The sequence below is a fragment of the Theropithecus gelada genome, chromosome 13 (genome assembly GCF_003255815.1).
Source record: "Theropithecus gelada isolate Dixy chromosome 13, Tgel_1.0, whole genome shotgun sequence".
NCBI lineage: Eukaryota > Metazoa > Chordata > Mammalia > Primates > Cercopithecidae > Theropithecus > Theropithecus gelada.
The window spans coordinates 64,123,049-64,144,111 of NC_037681.1; the positions used below are offsets into that span (position 1 = coordinate 64,123,049).

The 21,063-nt window shown below is 40.1% G+C and overlaps 2 protein-coding genes across 2 annotated transcripts in view; one reads left to right on the top strand and one right to left on the bottom strand.

Moving 5' to 3' along the window:
• Positions 1-21,063, top strand: part of PLEKHH2 (pleckstrin homology, MyTH4 and FERM domain containing H2) — a 114,279-nt gene that overhangs the window by 10,431 nt on the left and 82,785 nt on the right. The window contains exon 2 of the mRNA XM_025354654.1: positions 15,238-15,300. Within this exon, the coding sequence (XP_025210439.1) occupies positions 15,238-15,300 (63 nt within the window). The remainder of the gene's footprint in view (positions 1-15,237; positions 15,301-21,063) is intronic.
• On the bottom strand, positions 12,803-14,092 carry C1GALT1C1L (C1GALT1 specific chaperone 1 like). The gene has a single exon (XM_025354656.1). It carries the CDS (start codon positions 13,968-13,970, stop codon positions 13,023-13,025), a length of 948 nt encoding a protein of 315 aa, XP_025210441.1. The 5' UTR covers positions 13,971-14,092; the 3' UTR covers positions 12,803-13,022.

Here is a 21,063-nt window from a genome sequence, read left to right on the forward strand (position 1 = left end):
TTTTTTTTTTTTTTTTTTTTTTTTTGAGACGGAGTCTCGCTCTGTGGCCCAGGCTGGAGTGCAGTGGCGCGATCTTGGCTCACTGCAAGCTCCGCCTCCCGGGTTTACGCCATTCTCCTGCCTCAGCCTCCAAGTAGCTGGGACTACAGGCGCCCGCCACCACGCCCGGCTAGTTTTTTTTTGTATTTTTAGTAGAGACAGGGTTTCACCATGTTAGCCAGGATGGTCTTGATCTCCTGACCTCGTGATCCACCACCCTCGGCCTCCCAAAGTGCTGGGATTACAGGGTTGAGCCACCGCGCCCGGCCAATTATGCCCTTTTAAATAGTGTGTAGCCAGATTTCTTTATCCAACTATGGAAATAATATCTTTAAATACATCCGAAATCAAAATAAATGCATTCTATTTTCTGTATGTCATGTTGATCAAGTTTTCTTTCTCTCTCTCTGTTTCCATCCTTCTTCCCTCCTGGCATTTTTGGAAGCTCTAGATTGAATTTCTTTTTCTTTTTTCTTTTCTTTTCTTTTTTTCTTTTTTTTTTTTTTTTGAGGCAGAGTCTTGCTTTTGCCCAGGCTGGAGTGCAGTGGCGCGCAATCTCGTCTCACTGTGGCTTTTGCCTCCTGGATATAAGATTGGCATGCTCAAAGCAAAAAACAAAAACAAACCACATTTCTTTATGCCAACAGCAACTGACTTTAAAAAAGCATAATAGAGATGAAAACAGCAATCAGAATAGCAACAACATTTATACCAGTCTAGGAATTAACAGAGATGATGACTTTTTCTTTTTTTTTTTTTTTGAGACTGAGTCTCACTGTGTCGCCCAGGCTGGAGTGCAATGGCGTGATCTCGGTTCACTGCAAGCTCTGCCTCCCGTGTTCACACATTCTCCTGCCTCAGCCTCCTGAGTAGCTGAGACTACAGGTGCCCGCCACCATGCCTGGCTAATTTTTTATATTTTTAGTAGAGATGGGGTTTCACCGTCTTAGCCAGGATAGTCTCGATTTCCTGACCTCATGATCTGCCTGCCTTGGCCTCCCAACGTGCTGTGATTACAGGTGTGAGCCACCGCGCCCGGCCAGATGATGACTGTTATACACTGAATTTCTGTTAAGTGTAACCACTTAAAACTCTTGTCTCCTTAACTTTTTTTTTTTTTTTTAGTTGCCAGCATTGACTGGCACAATGGCTCATGTCTGTAATCCAAGTGCTTTGGAAGGCCAAGGTGGGATGATTGCTTGAGGCCAAGAGTTCAAGACCAGCCTGGGCAACATAGTAAGACCCCCCCCATCTCTACCAAAAAATTAAAAAATAGGCTGGGCGTGGTGGCTCACGCCTGTAATCTCAGCACTTTGGGAAGCTGAGGTGGGCAGATCACTTGAGGTCAGGAGTTCGAGACTAGCCTGGACAACATGGCGAAACCCCGTCTCTACTAAAAATACAAAAATTAGTCAGGTGTAGTGGCACACGCCAGTAGTCCCAGCTACTCAGGAGACTGAGGTGGGGGAATTGCTTGAACCTGGGAGATGGAGGTTGCAGTGAGCCAGCCAAGATCGTGCCACTGCACTCCAGCCTGGCAACAGAGTGAGGCTCCGTCTCAAAAAAATTAAAATAAAGAAATCAAAATTAGCCAGGTGTGGTGTGCACACCTGTAGCCCCATCTACTCGGGAGGGTGAGGCAAGAGGATCTCCTGAACCCGGAAGTTCCGGGCTGCAGTGCTATGATATGATGCCTGGGGGGGGAAAAAAGGCTCGCACAAATACTTTATAACATTATAATAGAACTTCAAACTGGAATGCGGCAAGGAAACGTGGGGGATGATTAAAAAACAAATCTGTATAGGGTAGTGTAGTGGTGGGGGATTTGGTGAAGGAAAGGTGAGGAAATCAAGAGCAGTGGAGAGCAAGGTGTCAAAACCAGGAACTGCTGAAATCCTTACAATAGCTGGGATTGATTTTTCTTTAGATAACACTTTAGAAACTAGGCATTTTCTAGAACACAAACCAGCACCTTCAATTTAAACTTTCAGGAAACTCTTGAAATGTAGGTAATTATGTATCTTTGATGGACAATGGAAGATGCTAAATGCTATGTGAATCCATTAGAAACCGTAAAATGGCAGGTAACCAGAAAGACTTCAGATGCCTCACCTTGTCCTAGAGAAAACTAGTGGTTTTTCCAACATTGTCACAAAACGACCTACTTTGAAAGCCTAAGGTGGTGTGGAGACAGGTTGGAAATAACACTTGGAGTAGGATGATTATTACAACTGAATGAGATTTTTCGTCTTGGAGAGTAATTCAGCCCTCAACAACCTCTTGAGCTTTGCAACAGGAGCAGACTTTTAATTTGTAATATTAGATGCATTTTCATGAAAAGGAAAAAATACACATTCTTTGTTCAGAAAAATCTTTCTCTGAAGGTTAACTTATCATTGTACCATTAATACTTTATCATCTATTTAATCTGGAATGTATCTTAGTGATTTTTTTTTGTTTTTTTTGGGGGGTGGGGGATAGAGTCTCGCTGTATTGCCCAGGCTGGAGTGCAGTGGCATGATATGGGCGCACTGCAACCTCCGCCTCCTGGGTTCAAGTGATTCTCATGCCTCAGCCTCCTGAGTAGCTGGGACTATAGGCGTGTGCCACCATGTCGGCTAATTTTTGTATTTTTGGTAGAGATGGAATTTTGCCATGTTGGCCAGGCCGGTCTCAAACTCCTGACCTCAAGTGATCTGCCCGCTTCAGCCTCCCAAAGTGCTGGGATTGTGGGCATGAGTCACTGTGCCCAGCCTATCTTAACGATTTAAATGGACTTTTTTGTTTGTTTGTTTGTTTTTACCTGAAAACAAATCTGTGTAATATGTTTATACAGTTTGTGGAATGAAAGTTAGGAAAAGCTCTGTACTTTTTTTTTTTTTTTTTTTTTTTTGAGATGGAGTCTCGCTCTGTCGCCCAGGCTGGAGTGCAGCGGGGCGATCTCTGCTCACTGAAAGCTCCACCTCCCGGGGCCATTCTCCTGCCTCAGCCTCGTGAGTAGCTGGGACTACAGGCGCCTGCCACCACGCCCAGCAAATTTTTTGCAGTTTTTTAGTAGAGATGGGGTTTCACCGTGTTAGCCAGGATGGTATCGATCTCCTGATCTCGTGATCCTCCCACCTCGGCCATCCAAAGTGCTAGGATTATAGGCGTGAGCCACTGCGCCCGGCTGCTCTGTACTTTTTATGAGTATACTTCTTGAAGCTGAGACACTGAATTTCTCCATTTCACATCCAAGGACTGAGAGCTAAGAGAAGATATTCCTAGAAGCTGCATGTCAAAATGAGAGTGGCTTCCAGTGGAATGATGACCAGATAGATGATCACAGGAATAGTCAGAGGATTATCTTTACAGGTCGACACATAACAGGGTAACCTTGGGGTTATCTATTGCTGCATAAAAAACTACTTCAAAACTTAGCAGCTTTATTGATTTAGCCATTCCACGATGTATACATATTTAAAAACATTGTGTTGTACACAATAAATATATACAATTTTTGTCCATTAAAGAAAATCGTAGTGGGCTAGGTGCGGTAGCTAACGCCCATAATCCCAGCACTTCGGGAGGCTGAGGCGGGTGGATCACCTGAGGTCAGGAGTTTGAGACCAGCCTGGCCAACATGGTGAAACCCTGTCTCTACTAAAAATACAAAGAATTAGCCAGGCATGGGGGCAAGTACCTGTAATCCCAGCTACTTGGGAGGCTGAGGCAGGAGAATTGCTTGAACCCAGGAGGCAGAGGTTGCAGTGAGCCGAGATCATGCCACTGCATTCTATCCTGAGCAACAAGAGGGAAACTCCATGTCAAAAAACAAACAAACGGCCGGGCGCGGTGGCTCAAGCCTGTAATCCCAGCACTTTGGGAGGCCGAGACGGGCGGATCACAAGGTCAGGAGATCGAGACCATCCTGGCTAACACGGTGAAACCCCGTCTCTACTAAAAAAAAAATACAAAAACCTAGCCGGGCGAGGTGGCGGGCGTCTGTAGTCCCAGCTACTCGGGAGGCTGAGGCAGGAGAATGGCGTGAACCCGGGAGGCGGAGCTTGCAGTGAGCTGAGATCCGGCCACTGCACTCCAATCTGGGCGACAAAGCAAGACTCTGTCTCAACAACAAAAAAACAAACAAACAAACAAACAAACAAAACAAAACAAAAAATCCTTAGTGGCTTCAATTAACAATCATTTTATTTGTTCGTGATTCTGTTCTTTTACTCTGTTTGGCGTGGAATGGGATCACTCATGTGACTGCATTCAGTTGGCAAATCAGCTGGAGGGTGGACTCACTGCGGGTGCTGGGACAGCTGGGTCTGGATATCCAAGATGATTTCACTTGGATATCTAGGTCTCCTGGCCTCCCGTCTCTGCCTTCCAAGTAGTTGGGATTACAGGTGTTTCCAAGAAGTTGGGATTACAGGCGCACGCCGCCACACCTTGATTTCACTCACATATCTGATGCCTCAGCTGGGAGTGGTGAAACAACTGGAAACTATCCTAGCCACCCTGCTAAACCGATCCCAAGGCAGCCAGATCTTTTTCCATGGTGATTGAGGGCTCCAAGAAACAGCAAGTGGAAGCTGCAAATCTCTTCAGGCCCAGTCTCAAAAGGTACAAAGCACTCTAACAACCAAAGCCCATCACAGCGTGGCCCAGTGTTAAGGGAAGGGGAAATATTCTCTATCTCTTGATGCAGGACATCCCATGGAAAAACAGCACATGGGATAGGAGTTACTGGATCACCTTCTGGTTGTCTAACATAAACTTGTTTCTGTCTATTGAGAAATTGAATTGTTTTCAAGTTTCACATGTAGTGCACCATGCAGGTCTGTCTGTACTTCAAGAGGGTGGACCTACCTCTGCAGAAGATGATCTCTAAATGTATTCCCAGTATCTGCAGCATTGATAGACACTGGGCAGACTGGTGTAGGGTGGGGCAGATAATAATTTATATTACAGGTGTGTCTTAAAATTTTAAGGGTAAACACTAAGTTTTGCCCTCCTTCTTCCATGTCTACAATTGTGCCTACACTTTAAATTATAACACATACATATATAATATAAATTGTCCTTGCAGAAGCTAAAGTTAATACAATATCATTTTCTGTCTTCTGAACAGTGATCTTTACATTATTCGACTACCCATTGAATATTTCTTCATCTTCCTTTGTATTACTATCTTGAACTTTCATTTCATTTTTTAAAATAAAACATACAGGCCTTAGGCAATTATTCTGCATTGTACAGGGAGTGTACTTTTATCTTTCAGCATAATTGTGCTATTCCTATTTGCTCACTTTTTTTCTTCTGCTTCTTCCCATTACTTTGAAGTCTCTGTATATCTCTTAAATCTGGTAATTTATATTTTTCACATTCATACGTATTAAATAATACGTGAATTCTTTGTACAATTTTTCATGTTATGAGCTCTCTCTTCTCCTGTGTTCAGAGTAGAGTTTACTTCATCTGTATTATCTATTGCTGTATTAACAACCCCAAAATTTCATGGCTTAAAACAACTATAAACATTTATTATCTTGCACAGTTTCTATGGATTAGAAATTTGGGAACGACTTAGCTTATGTCTTCGATGAGGTTGTAGTCAAAATGTTGGTCTGGGATGTAGTAATCTGAAGGCTTGACTGGAGCTGAAGGGTTCACTTTCAGTGGTTCACCAAAATGGTTGTTGGCAAATTGGTATTGGCTGTTGGTAGGAAGCCTCAGTCCCTAAGTGTATGGATGTCTCCACAGGACTGCTTGAGGGTTCTCACAGCATGGTGGCTGGCTTCCCCCAGAGCAAGTCATCCAAGAGAATGCAAGGTGGAAGATGCAGTGCGTTTTATGACCTACCCTCAGAAGTCATACTTCATCATTTCCACAATATCCTGTTGGTTGCAAAGGTCAGCCCTATGTTGTGAAGAAAGAAACTACACATGGGTGTGATTACCAGAAGGTGAGGATCGTTGAGAGCCATTTAGAAGCTGGCTACTGAACCATCTATTGAGTTTTTCTCTTTCGGTCACTGTGTATTTCTAAATTTTTAAGACTTTTTTTTCTTTTTTTTTTTTTTTTTTGAAACAGAGTCTCACTCTGTTGCCTGGGCCTGAGTGCAGTGACTTGATCTCATCTCACTGCAGCCTTGACCTCCTGGGCTGAAGCGATCCTCCCACCTCAGTCTCCTCAGTAGCTGGGAATACAGGTGCATGCCACCATGCCTGGCTAATTTTTGTATTTTTTTTTTTTTTGGTAGAAGTGATGTTTTTGCCATGTTGCCCAGGCTGGTCTCGAACTCCTGGGCTCAAGCCATCCACCTGCTTCAGCCTCCCAAAATGTTGGGATTACAGGCGTGAGCCACCAAGCCTGGCCAAGACTTTAAACTGGTTTATTTTCCTGCCTGCTTGTTCTTATTTAATACCTTCCTGCTGTTTTTCTTCTTTTTTTCAATTCTTGTCTTTTAAAAAATAGATGTCATTCTCATTTCATCTCTTTGACAATCCTAAACATAAGAAATCTAAAGTCTTTCACATGGTGTTATCATTTTTATTTTACCAGACTAAATTGGTCTTTTGACCATTGATACTGTTATCTGTATTTCTTAGTTTTCTTTGTATGTTTTGGAATTTGGGGTTGCAAGGTACTTTTTTTTTGTTTCTGTTTTTTTGAGACAGACTCTCACTGCATTGGAGTGCAGTGGCGTGATCTGTGCTCACTGGCAACCTCTGCCTCCCAGGTTCAAGTGATTCTTCTGCTTCAGCCTCCCAAGTAGCTGGGACTACAGGCACGCACCACCACACTCAGGAAATTTTTGTATTTTTAGTAGAGACAGTGTTTCACCCTGTTGGCCAGGCTGGTCTCGAACTCCTGACCTCAAGTGATCCACTCACCTTGGCCTCCCAAAGTGCTGGGATTACAGGTGTGAGCCACTGTGCCTGGCCTGCAACGTACTTTTTAAAAAAAATTTTTGGTCAAGTTAATTGAGTACATATGTAAAAGTCACCCTTTTGGGTGTTTAGTTCAGAGTTTTGGCAAATATACACGATTCCGTAACCACTACCACAATCAGCATACACACTATTTCCATCACCTCAGAAATTTCCCTCCTATGCCTTAACAGTCTGTCTTCTTCTCAAACTCTAAGCCCTGGCAATCACTGATATAGTTTCTGGACCTTTAGTTTTGCCTATTTTAGAGCATCAGTATGACATAAGGTGTATAGTTTTTAGTGAATGGCCTCTATCATTTAGCTGTATTCTTTATTTCTCTTAAGTAGAACTTTTGGGTCAGCAAAAGAATTGATAAACTCAACACAATGCTTTAATGAGAAATCAAGGTGAAAAGGAAGAAACTTTTTTTTTTTTTTTTTTTGAGACGGAGTCTCACTCTGTTGCCCAGGCTAGAGTGCAGTGGTGTGATCTCAGCTCACTGCAACCTCCACCTCCTGGGTTTGAGTGATTCTCATGTCTCAGTCTCCCAAAAACTTTTAAACATAAAAATGAGGAAAGGTAAAAAGGATTTGAAACAATGACTAGTATTGAAGATAAGCAAAGAAGATACAATATACAGATAAAAGAAGCCCCTGAAGAAAAAAAATCAAAACAAGGGAATGAAACAAATGCAAACAGTATAATTTAAGAAAAGTTTACAGAAACTTAAAAAAGCAAAATGTTGCATATTGAAATAGGGGATCATGTGGCTGAGAATATTAACCTAGAATGACCTACTTCAAGGCTTATTTTTCATCAAAATACTGGATGTTAAAGAAAAAGAAAACATTCTTTAGGTATTTAGGCAAAAACAAAAACATGACCTTTATATCATTAGAAGAATAAAATTATGTTGTTACACTGATAGTAATGCTTTATGCCAGGAGAACATGGAATACCATGTTTCAGATATCAAGGAAAGCACATATGATCCAAGGATTTTGTGTTAAGCAGAACTGGCTTTCAACTATAAAGGGCATAGGAAGCAGCTATTAGCAGTTAAAGAACTCAGAAAATATTGTTCCTAGGAGTTCTCCCTAAGACATTTAGAGAATGAGGTTCAGACAACTAGAGTAACTAGGGAGATTGTAGTATGTGATGGCTATATGATCTGACAATGAAGATAGAGTAAACCAATAAAAATTGGAAAAAAATTGCATATTTTAAAGTATATTTCTGAACCCTATTTTGTTCTATTCATCTAATATGTCTGTTTTTACCCAAATATCATTCTTTTGACTACTATTGCAATTTTATATGTCTTGATGTCAGGTATTATAAATATTCTATTTTTTAAATTCTAAGTTGTTTAGGCTATTCTAGGTCCTGTGCATTTCTATGCCAATTTCAGATTCTTCTTCTTAATTTGTGCAGAAAGGCCTGCTAGGATTTTGATTAAGACTGGGTGGAATCTATAGGTCAACTGGAAGAGAACTGACAATAATATCGAGTCTTCTGACTCATAGTTTAACTCTCCATTTATTTAGCTCTTCTTTAATTTTCCTAATCAGTATATTGTGGTTTTCAGCATACAAATATTGTGCTTATTTTGTTACATTCATACCTAAGTATTTTATGGTTTTGATACTTTTGTAAATGCTACTGTTGTTTAAATTCTAATTTCAACTGTTTATTGCTCTTATTTTTTTTTAACCTTTTTTTTTTTGGAGACGAAATGTTGCTCTTGTCCCCCAGGCTGGAGTGCAATGGCATGATCTTGGCTCACTGCAACTTCTGCCTCCCGGGTTCAAGCGATTCTCCTGCCTCTGCCCCCGAGTAGCTGGGATTACAGGCATCTGCCACTATGCCCAGCTAATTTTTGTATTTTTAGTAGAGACAGGGTTTTACCATGTTGGTCAGGCTGGTCTAGAACTGACCTTAGGTGATCCACCCATCTCGACCTCCCAAAGTGCTGGGATTACAGGCGCGAGCCACCACGCCTGGCCGTTTATGGCTCTTATATAGAAATACAGCAGATTTTTGTATATTGACCTTGTATCCTATGACCTTAATAAACTCATTTATTAGTTCTTTTGTAGATTATTTGGGACTTTACGTGTAGATAGTCATGTCATTTGTGAATAAATATTGAATTATTTCTTCTATTCGGCTTTTTATGTTTCTTTCTTGGCTATTACATTGGCTAGCACCTGCAGTAAAACCTTGAGTAAAAGTGGTAAAACGACATTCTTGTAGGGGAAAGCATTCAGTCTTTCCCATTAGGTATGATGTTAGTTATAGGTTTTTTTGTAGGTACCTTTTGTTAGGTATCAGAAATTCCTTATATTTTTAGTTTGTTAAGAGATTTTTATTGTGAATGGATGTTGAATTTTGTCAGATGATTTTTCTTCATCTATTGAAATGATATTTCTTTTCTAGCTTCTTGACATGATGAATTACATTGGTTTATTTTTCAAATGTTAAAACAACCTTGCATTCCTAGGATAAACCCCACTTAGTCATGACATATTATCTTTATTGTGTATGTTTAGATTGGATTTGCTGATATTTTGTTAAAGATTTTTGCATCTGTATTCACAAGGATATTAGTCTAATCTTTTTCTAGTTTTGGCAATACTGGCCTTATAAAATGTGTTAGGAAGCATTCCCTTCTCTTATGTTCTGGAAGAGTTTTTGTTGAGTTTCTATTCATTCTTCCATACATTTTTGGGTAGAATTCACAAGTGAAACCGTCCAGTCCTAGAGTTTCCTTTGTGGGAAAGTTTTTAACTACAAGTGTGATTTATTTAATAGACATTGGGCTATTAAGCTAACTTATTTCTTCTTAAATGAGCTTTGCTATTTTATTCAATTTATGAGCATGAAGTAGTTCATAATATTGTTATTTCATTGGCATCTGTGGGGTCTGTGGTGATGTCTCCCTTTACATTACTGATACTGATAATTTGTGTCTGTTTTCTTTTTTTGCTTTATTAGTCTGGTTAGAGAGTTATCAATTGTATTGATATTTTTAAAGAACCAGCTTGTTTTATTGATTTTTCTCTGTTTTTATGTTTTTAATTTTATTAATTTCTCCTCTAATCTTTATTATTAGTTTTTAAATTTCTGTTGGCTTTAGGTTTAATTTGCTCTTCCTAATGATTTTAATTCATTCAGACTCTTGCATTTCAGCTTATGCCCTCACTTCTCCACAGTGCAGCTGGAATCACAAAAGTCACTAATGACCTCCTGATTAGCAGTGGCATCATCACCAGTTGTCACCTAATTTGATTCCACTTCAGCATTTGAACCCTTTTTCTATGTATATTTATATATAGCCTCTCTAATTTCACAGGTCATTTGAAAATCTTCCTCTTAATTTTCTACTCATTCCCTCTAAGGGAGCAGAATTACCTTTGATTGACAATTGGCTACTATTTCTAATGCAAGGTTCTAACACCCTTTTTTGTTTTCCTCCCTGCCATTATTCTCTTACTTTTTTCAGCTCCATAAAACTCCCTGTGGTGCCTCATCATGTATGATACAAACTACTTTATCCATAATCCTGTCACTTAGATATAGACAACTCCTTTTTAATTCCATAAAAACAGGCACACATAACATTTTAACAAAAATTTGATTGCAACATTCATTACTGCTTTGCAGTCCCTTTTTCCTCAGTATATCATTTATGTATAATATCATTTTATATATCATTTACACTTATTTTTTAAAATGTCATTTATATCTTCTCATATATATTTAAAACTTTTTATTAGAGAGATTTTCAAACATACAGCAGTAAGCAGAATGTTATAATGGACCCTCATGTACACATCACCCGGCTTTCATGGTTGTCAACTCAGGGCCAATCCTGTTTCATCTACACCCTGACCTACTTCTTTCCTCCTGTGTTATATTGAGACAAATATATCATTTCCTCCATCCATGTAAATTTGTAATGACTGTATGGTATCTAACTGTATGGATGTACCATTATTTATATATTTACATAATCCTGTTTTTGGACATTTGTGACTTTTAGTTTTATCATTCAAATTATAACAGTACAACTGCTACCATAATATTTTTAAATAAATGAGATACCACCAGCTTTTCACATTGCTTGAATATATTTTCTTATTTTTATCCCTATAACATCCTGTAAAGTAGTTAGAACAGGTTATATTTTCCACATTTTATACACAAGAATTTTAGAGTCCAGTGGCAAACTATTGGTGAATAGTAGAGTTTCCTAAAATTATTCATAAAAATAACACATATATATGGTAGAAATAGGCTGCTTTAAAAATTTCTATGTAAATATTCATTGTACACCTATTAAGTATTAGATACTATGTTGGATGCTTTTCCGTTTAATCTTCACATAAATGCTGTGAAATAAGTGTTGTATCATTTTGCAGGTAGGGAGCAGAGAATCAGATAAGTTAAATAATGTACCCATCATCACATAGCTAGTAAGTATTGGAATCTGGGTTCCAATTTAGGTCTTGCCTTTAATTTCAGTATTCTTTCCAATTTTCCCTATATTAATATTTCAAGGATTACCTCCTTTTCATTAAGAAAGCAAGTAACTTTTGAGCCAGATTCTGCCTTCAAGCAACTTACAATGTAGTTGGGAAGATAGTACAAGATAGGAAGTCAGTGCCATAGGAGCAGAAAAAAAGTTATTTGGCAGTGGTAAAGATAATGATACTGTCCTTAATATATGCGTGGTACTTTAGGCATGACAGCTTTGTCATTTCATCAATAATTTGTGATATATTAAATACCTACTATGTAGAAAGACCTGTATTAGTTATGTAATAGTGAAGCAAGCTGACTTTTGTCCTTCCTGTTATCACTAGAAACTAAACATTTGAGAATGAGAAATCAGACAAGATATTTGCATAGTCCTCTTAAGAAAACTATTTTTTTCACTAGCAAAATTTTGTGCATTCTTCTGTTTCTCCTGGCAATCCTGACAATATTCAAAATCCAGGCTAAGGCTCCAGAAAAACCAAATTTCCCTGAAAATAGAATATAGTTATATTGTAGAAGTGACAATTGTCAGCATATTGCCAGTAGTGGAAGAATGTGGTATTGGCATGTGTTTGCTAGTTGGTTTTTGGTTTAGGGAATATTCTAGAGACATCCAAAAGACATAATACTTGTCCAGTTGCTTCTATATAGTGCCATAGTCTAAATAAGTAATTCAACAAAATGCTTTGAAACCACAATACTTGCTCATTCAACATTTGAAATATTTCACAGAAATTAAAGGAGGTACTGAGAATGCACTTGCATGGTATTATTTACATATCCAAATATTTGAAACCTCTTCCAGAATCTAGATCCCTGCAATAAACTGCCTTTTAAAATGCTGCCATGGGGCTGGGTGCGGTGACTCACACCTGTAATCCCAGCACTTTGGGAGGCTGAGGTGGGTGGATCACCTGAAGTCAGGAGTTTGAGACCAGCCTGACCAATATGGTGAAATGCCATCTCTACCAAAAATACAAAAATTAGCTCAGCATGGTGGTGTGTACCTGTAGTCCCAGCTACTCAGGAGGCTGAGACAGGAGAATCACTTGAACCTGGGAGGCGGAGGTTGCAGTGAGCCGAAATTGTGCCACTGCATTCCAGCCTGGGTGACAAAGCAAGACTCCATTTCAAAAAAAAAAAATGCTGCCATGTAGACAGGCAGTTAAATATGTGGCCATACATGGTGACAACAAATGTTCTACACCTTTATTAACCAGTAGAAATATGTAAGCTACATGTGTAACTTAAAATATTCTAATAGACACATTAATAAAATTAAAAAGCAGGTGAAATTAATTTTAATAGTATATTTTATTTAATGCAAAATACCCAAACATTAGTTCAGTGTAGTGTCAATATAAAATATTACTAATGAGATGTTTTATGTCTTCATACTGTTTTCGAATAATATATGAATTATTGAATGAAGTGTGTATTTTACACTTACACTGTATCAGAATTTGGACTAGCCACATTTCAAGTGCTCTTGGACAGCACAGGTCTATTATTCTCCAGCCCTCAGTCATTTTCTGAACCAACTGGAGGCAAGAAAACGAGTGTGTCATTGAAATAGTGTCCAAATGCCCTGAGCCGGTACAGGCCATACATCATTACTTCCATCTTTTGCGGGGTCAGTCCATTAAAAGTAACAGCCAGATCTGAACAGCAGCCTTCTACTACTTGCTGAGGGTTATTAGACAATGCCTCTTCAATAAGCTGTGCGATTGGTTTTGTATTAAATACATCTCTTCCTTCATAATCCTCTGCATTTTCTGCATGAACTCCTGCATATTTCAGGCATATTGCCAGCTGCTTATCTTCAGATAACTTCCAAATCACACTTTGATCTGCACAGGTCTCAGAGTTATTGAGAAGTCTGTTAAGTCTTTTCATCGACTCTCTACTTAAGACAATCCCTCCTTCCACAGTCACGTATTCGAGGTCTCCAGATATAACAGTGTGACCCAGATAGAAGGGCTGGGATGCATCCCTTGTAAACAAAAGATACTTTAAATTTTCAATAACGGCAAACGTAGTGGGAAGTGCAAGAAAGAACCAGTTGTAGTTGTCACCATACTTTTCAAAGACGTATTTGTAAGTGGTCCTCATCTGTACCCACCTGTCATTGCTTTCTATATTGAACAAATTATCATTTTTAGTATTGTAGAGCTCTGCTTTGTCACAGTGTTTGGTCCAGGTCTCTTTCAGTACAGCCCAGTAACTCTCATCTTCGGATTCTCCAAAGATGATACAGAAAACACGAATACTTTTACTGAGTTCCACGAGTATCACTTTCGAAGTGTTTAAGAAATCGTTCCTGTTAGCTGGGCGAAGGTGATGGTGCTCGTGGTCTTCAGTTTGACCTCTGTGTCGAATGTGAATTTGGCCAAACATAGTTATCAAAACCCAGGAAATGCTCCCAAGCAACATACCCTTAAAAAATGATGTCCCACTAGCGGAAACCATTTTCCAGGCGTTGAGGACAGTGCCCTCGGGTCAAAGGCAGCCTGGGACCGGGTCCTGGGGCGGGGGTCCCGCGCCTTCCGGAGCTCGCGGCCGCGCTCCCGGTTGGGCCACTCTAGCTGCGGAAGGTCTCTTCTCGGTGGCGTAGAGAAGGGGGCGGGGCAGGAGCCGGATGCGGCCGGCACTGTGGGTGGGGTCCGGGCTGCTGCGAGTGAGAGGTGTACTGGGAGTTCTGCGCGCCTGGCCTCTCAACCAACAATAACGTTGAAAATGAGCAGAGATCGAGTCACAGACGGCTCTGAAGTGGGCCAGACATCAGCACTGAGCCAAAAAGAATAAAATTGAGTTTTACCTCACGATTAGTGTATTCAGCCCCTGGTACAACACATCCCTATGTTGATTAGCATCGGGTGCTTCTTAAGGCTTTTAAAATTCTCCTTATATTCGTTTTAGTATTTGTGTGTCCGTATGTTTAATCAAAGAATCTCTTCTATACTCTCTCCATCAATCTGTAAGAATGGAAAACAACCCAGAGTTTTTATTGAAATATAGCACCCACGGAGTTTATGAGAACACGTCGCTTCCCTGATGTCATTATGACTTTTTCATCAACCCGTCAAATGGGACATTTGAAGCCTTTCTTTCCTCTTAGATTTATTTTCTTGTTCTTAGTATGTGTTAATCAGTAATTTTTAATTTACAATTCACTGAAGAAAATTTTATTGATGAATACTCTTGAGGTATATATATAGTCCTTGTATTAAAAGTACCAAAACTCTGGCATTTTGATCAACTTTTAAATACGCAAAGAGCCTTTAATGTGCTAACTGTATTTAACTCATCTCCAGTGAACTACTTTAAAATATCCAAACTGATGATGACATGATGAGATTTTTTTTTTTTTTTTTGAGACAGAGTCTCGCTCTGTCGCCCAGGCCAGGGTGCAGTGGCCAGATCTCAGCTCACTGCAAGCTCCGCCTCCCGGGTTCAAGCGATTCTCCTGCCTCAGCCTCCCGAGTAGCCGGGACTACAGGCGCCCGCCACCGCGCTCAGCTAGTTTTTTGTATTTTTTAGTAGAGACGGGGTTTCACCGTGTTAGGCAGGATGGTCTCGATCTCCTGACCTCGTGATCCGCCCGTCTCGGCCTCCCAAAGTGCAGGGATTACAGGCTTGACCCACCGTGCCCGGCCGAGATTTTTTTAAGCCTTTTTCAGAAAGGCTTATTTTTCAAAAATAAATTTTTGTATTTATATTTTCCCTCACTTTACAGATGCAGCAGCTTGAGAGACAAGTTATTGATGCTGAACGTCAAGCAGAAAAAGCTTTTCAACAGGTAGAGTAAAATTTTAGTTTAAATGTTTTTTCTGCCTCTACTACTCACATAAAGATTGTTTGGCTCATAATGGAAAGACAATCATCAGCCTGCCTCTACATCTTATCATTTTGACTGTTCATAGCTTGATCCATAAAGGAAATGGAGAATCTAACTCTATTTTGTCCATTAACAAATTTTCAAAGGAAAAAAAGGCTGTTTTAGGAAGTTTTATCTTCTGAGAAAACTTTTATGGTAATACTAACTATAATGGTTATGGTAATACTAACTATAATTAAGTTTTGTATATAAATATGTTAGTAGCAGCTTTATTTGTAGTCATAAAGAGTTGGAAATCATGTGAATGCCATATTATAGGAGAATGAAAAAGTAAACTATTATCAACTCCATGAACCATTAGACAACCATTAAAATAATTGTTTCTAAGGATATGCATTAATATGTAAAAATGCTTCGAGTTATATTAGGAAAAGTCAAACCTAAGAGTTAAAAAAAAGGCTGGGAGGAAACGCCCCAAAATTTTAATGAAAGTTTAAAATTGTTCGAATTATGGAATCAGGAATTATTTTTTTCCCCTATTTTCTTTTTCTTTCTTTTTTCTTTTTTTTTTTTTTGAGAGGGAATCTTGCTCTGTCACCCAGGCTGGAATGCAGTGGCCGGATCTCAGCTCACTGCAAGCTCCGCCTCCCGGGTTTATGCCATTCTCCTGCCTCAGCCTCCCAAGTAGCTGGGACTACAGGCGCCTGCCACCTCGCCCGGCAATTTTTTTGTATTTTTTTAGTAGAGACAGGGTTTCACTGTGTTAGCCAGGATGGTCTCGATCTCCTGACCTCGTGATCCGCCCGTCTCGGCCTCCCAAATATATCTCTCTTAATTGTATTTGCTTGACTTACTAGATTTCTTGTTTCACAGCATAGTCACATCTTCCATTTGACAATCAGAATTTCTGTTTCTGCCTCATTGAAATTTGTGTCCAGGGCCACTTTAGTTGCAATTATTTTTACTACATACACTGGATTTCTAGTTTCTGTTACTGTTGTTCATATGCCAACTGGAAAAGCCACCTGTTCCTTCAGAATGCCAACTGGAATTCCTTCCTGTACCATTATGATTCCAATCTACTGTTCCACTATTTGAATGCCAACCAACTCCAGAATTACTATGGTTGTGAAACTAAGTCGAGGAACCTCCTGCAACACCCTAATGCCACTCAGGACATCCTTTTGGTCCACCACTATTCCTCAAAGAATGCAGAAAGCTGTTTCTCCACGTATTATTAAAGCCATCTTTTTCCCAATTCCAATCCTGCTGTGGAGGTCCAGGGTGATGCCACGCTGGCTGACTGTAACTTTCTCTGTCTTGGTGAGGAATTTGGTGTTCTCAGCTCCATTAGGGTCACCTGTCATCAGAATTTCCTTCTTGGCTGCTACTTGTCGACTTTGTTCTTTCCTTTGTTTTATTAATTGAATGAGTTCCTTGTCAAAATAATCTTCTTCCTCTTCCTCTCCTTTTCCATCATCTTCTCTTTCCTGGGCATCAACGTTATCTTTGTGCAGCTGGCCAGAAATGTGATTAGCATATGCAGAAAGACCCACTTCTGTGGCCCCGCACATTTGACACTCATGACTAGTGCCCCTTTTTGGAGCTGTACACAATGTGACACAATATGCATTTTTGTTCTCCTACCATAGTGATCAGATCTGAAGCACTCAACCAAACCCTCTTACTCCATCAGGCCACTGAGGGCCAGGCAAGGGAGCTCCCTGATGCCCCAGACACCCCATTCAGTTTTGGGTGGGAGAGCCCACTCTGGACCTGCTCCCTACCAGACCCCATCACCCTCAATTTTCATTTTAGATTCAGCGGATACATGAAAGATTTAATTTTATAGAGTAGAGTAAGTACCTAATAGATTTCTAAATAAGCCCAATGTAGCCTAATCTTTGATTTTCTTAATTATGCTTGAAAAGGAAATCTTATAACTTTATTAGGCAAGACTTCAAGCACATACAAGAGTCGAGAAAATAGTATAGTGAACCCCTATCACCCACTTCAACAATTAGTCAAGTCATGGCTCATCTGTACCTCCACCCACTTCCCCTGCCCCCCTCACACTGGACTATTTAGAAGCAAATCCCTGACATGGTATAATTTCATCCACTATTATATACTATACTAATTTAAAACCAAACACTCTTTTTTTTTTTTTTTTTTTTTGAGACAGAGTCTCGCTCTGTGGCCCAGGCTGGAGTGCAGTGGCCAGATCTCAGCTCACTGCAAGCTCCGCCTCCCGGGTTCACGCCATTCTCCTGCCTCAGCCTCCTGAGTAGCTGGGACTACAGGCGCCCGCCACCTCGCCCGGCTAGTTTTTTGTATTTTTTAGTAGAGACGGGGTTTCACCGTGTCAGCCAGGATGGTCTCGATCTCCTGACCTCGTGATCCGCCTGTCTCGGCCTCCCAAAGTGCTGGGATTACAGGCTTGAGCCACCGCGCCCGGCCTACAAGACACATGCACTTCTATGTTTATCACAGTGCAATTCACAATAGCAAAGACATGGAATCAACCAAGGTGCCCATCAATGGTGGGTTAGATAAAGAAAATGTGGTATATATACACCAGAGAATACTACACTGCCATACAAAAGAATGAGATCATGTCCTTTGTAGCAACATGGATGCAATTGGAGGTCATTATCCTAAGAGAATTAATGCAGGAACTGAAAACCAAATACCACATGCTCTCACTTATAAGTGGGAGCTAAACATTAAATACACAAAAGATGCCATTTCCACAGTTTGAATCTATCTTGATCAGAATTCTTTTGACATCTAATAATGATCCCTGCCTAGAAAAATAAACAAGTTTTTCTTATTGTGAAATGCCCAATAAGTCTTACCAAGATAGGAGAAGATAAATGTAGGATATAACATGAGGGAAAGCCAATCTAAGACAACTGTAGAAATTGCTAAGAAAATTATGGGCAGGGCACATTTCAAGGTTAATTCCAACCCAGCTCTTCTCCAGGATTCCTAGAGGACAGTTATGTCAATTAGCATACAATGGTGTTCTAGACATATAGAATTAAAGTCCAGAGTTTGGAATAAGCAGTTAATTTTTCTTTTTTTGAGACAGGGTCTCACTATATGCCCAGGCTGAAATGCAGTAGTGCGACCATGGCTCGTTGTAGCCTTAACTTCCCAGGCTCAAGCAATCCTCCTGCCTCAGCCTGCCAAGTAGCTGGGACTACAGTTATGTGCCACCACACCCAGCTAATTTTAAATTGTTTGTAGAGATGGGGCCTCATTGTGTTACCAGGGCTGGTCTCAAACTCCTGGGCTCAAGTGATCCTCCTGTCTCGGCCTCCCAAAGTGTTGGAATTACAGGCATGAGCTGCAAACTTGGCCTTTTAAAAATTTTGTTGTTGTTGATTTTTTTTCTCCTCTTCCTCCTTCTCCTCCCACCTCTTCCTCTTTTTTCTTTTTTGAAGGGGAAGGATGAAGACAGGAGAGGAATATGAAACCTGTTTGGCAAGGTAAAGTCTATACAGCCAAAGAGAAATCAAGGTGAATTCATGTTTCTCTGCCTTGGGAACAAACTTAAAATTTTAGCTGGATTTAAATCTAAACTCTCCCACTTAGTTGACTGAAAAAGCTTTTTAGTTTCTTCAAGTCTTAGTTGTGTCACTTATGGAAAAGAGCTAATATTTGCAGAGCTCATAGTCTCTTTATATTGTGCAGAGGTGTACAACACAGTGATTAAGAACACAGACTTGAGCCAAACTGTCTGGGTTCAAAGTCTGTCTCCATCTCTTATCACCTTTTCAACTTGGGCCTCAGCTTTCTATCTGTACAATGTAGTACTATCTAATACCTAGCTCGTAGGATTTTGGGGAAATTGAATAGTTACTATGAGTAAAGTACTTGGAATATTTCCTGCCACATAGAAGTGTTATTTAGCCATTATGAAAATTGACTCTGATTTAAGTAAAGTGCCTGGCATGCAGTCAGCCCTTAATAAATGGTGGTGGTGGTAGAAGTACGATTAGTAATGTGAGGATCTATGCTGTGCCTGTGTTTTAATACTCTTTGGCTGATAGTACCAAGTAGTGATATTCCCACTTACATGTCTACAAAGGCAATAATTAACAGTAAAATCATAAAAGCCTACTTAAATTCTGTGAAAGAAGTGCAGCATTCTCTGTCACTGCATGCCAGATATCTTAGTCTTTTTCTGCAGAGGAGTACCAAGCCGTTTATGCATGTTCCTGTTCAGTCATGCACCTTGCAGCACACATTTGTTGGCTTTGTCTGCCTCTCTGACTTTCACCACTAAAAACAGTACTCAGCTGAAACCAGCTCAACTCTATACTTTAGCATTGTATATTTTTCTCTTTGTATATTAATGAATGGCATCACTTCTGTATCAATTAATGAAGTTGTCTGCAGAAAAAGTCACACATTTGCCAGATAAATCTTTTTTTTTTTTTTTTTTTTTGAGACAGAGTCTGGCTCTGTTGCCCAGGCTGGAGTGCAGTGGCCGGATCTCAGCTCACTGCAAGCCCCGCCTCCCGGGTTCACGCCATTCTCCTGCCTCAGCCTCCCGAGTAGCTGGGACTACAGGCGCCCGCCACCTCGCCCGGCTAATTTTTTTGTATTTTAGTAGAGACGGGGTTTCACCGTGTTAGCCAGGATGGTCTCGATCTCCTGAACTCGTGATCCGCCCGTCTCGGCCTCCCAAAGTGCTGGGATTACAAGCTTGAGCCACCGCACCCGGCCCAGATAAATCTTATACTTAATGTTCTAGTACATCCCCTTTCCCTCCCCTCCCTTCCCTCCCCTTCCCTTCCCTTCCCTTCTTTTCTCCTTCCCTTCTTTTCCTCTTCCTTTCCCTTCCCTTCTTTTTCCTTCATTGTCTTGTGTTTTCTGACTTTGGCCTTCCTAGTAGCATCTCTCTTTACCTCTGTACCCGGCTGTCTCTATATGTCTCTCTATCTGTTCTTCCCTATCTTTCCCTTCCCTTCCTTTCTCTCCTTTAACTGCCCATATTATGGGAAAAAGAGAAAGAAATTGAGGATAGTTTTGTTTTGCCTTAATTTAAAATTCTTAATTCATAATACGTGGCAAATTTCTTTGTTTGTGAAAATTAAACTAAATGAAGTATTTTTTATTTGTGATTTTCAACTATCTATGCCCCACCCCCAGCACTGCTCTGCTCCGATTCCTTGGGTCTTACGAGATCCAGTGAGGATTCTTTAAAAAAGGATCCTTGTTCCCGATTCAAGGGAAGCAAACCACAGAGGTTTGTTGTCATCCGGGCCAACCACTGGTCTTGGTAAGTTTGACAGGAAGGACTTCTCTCCTTTGAAGTTGTTCTTTGAGGATGTTGAGTATAAAGTTATTTAATTCTATCTGCTACATCTTTAAGCAAAAAGACACCAGGATTGGTTATTTTAGACATACTGCTACCCCCATCACCAAAAAAAAAAAAAAAAAAGAGAGAGAATTACAAATCTCTCAGAGTTTCTGTAAGTTAGCAAAACCTGTAGGCATTTCTTTTTGTCACACTTTAAATTTATTTAGTGCATATGTTGTTACACTTCAGAAGGACTTTTTTTCTTTACGTTACCTCATAATCTAAAAGTTGACAGGAAATACAGAGAGCAGATGAATTCTCATGCACTGATGAGGTCACCTTTTTGGCCTTTACAAGACTAAGTGTTAATAACTCAGAGTAACTCAATCCTTTGCTATCTTTAACAATTT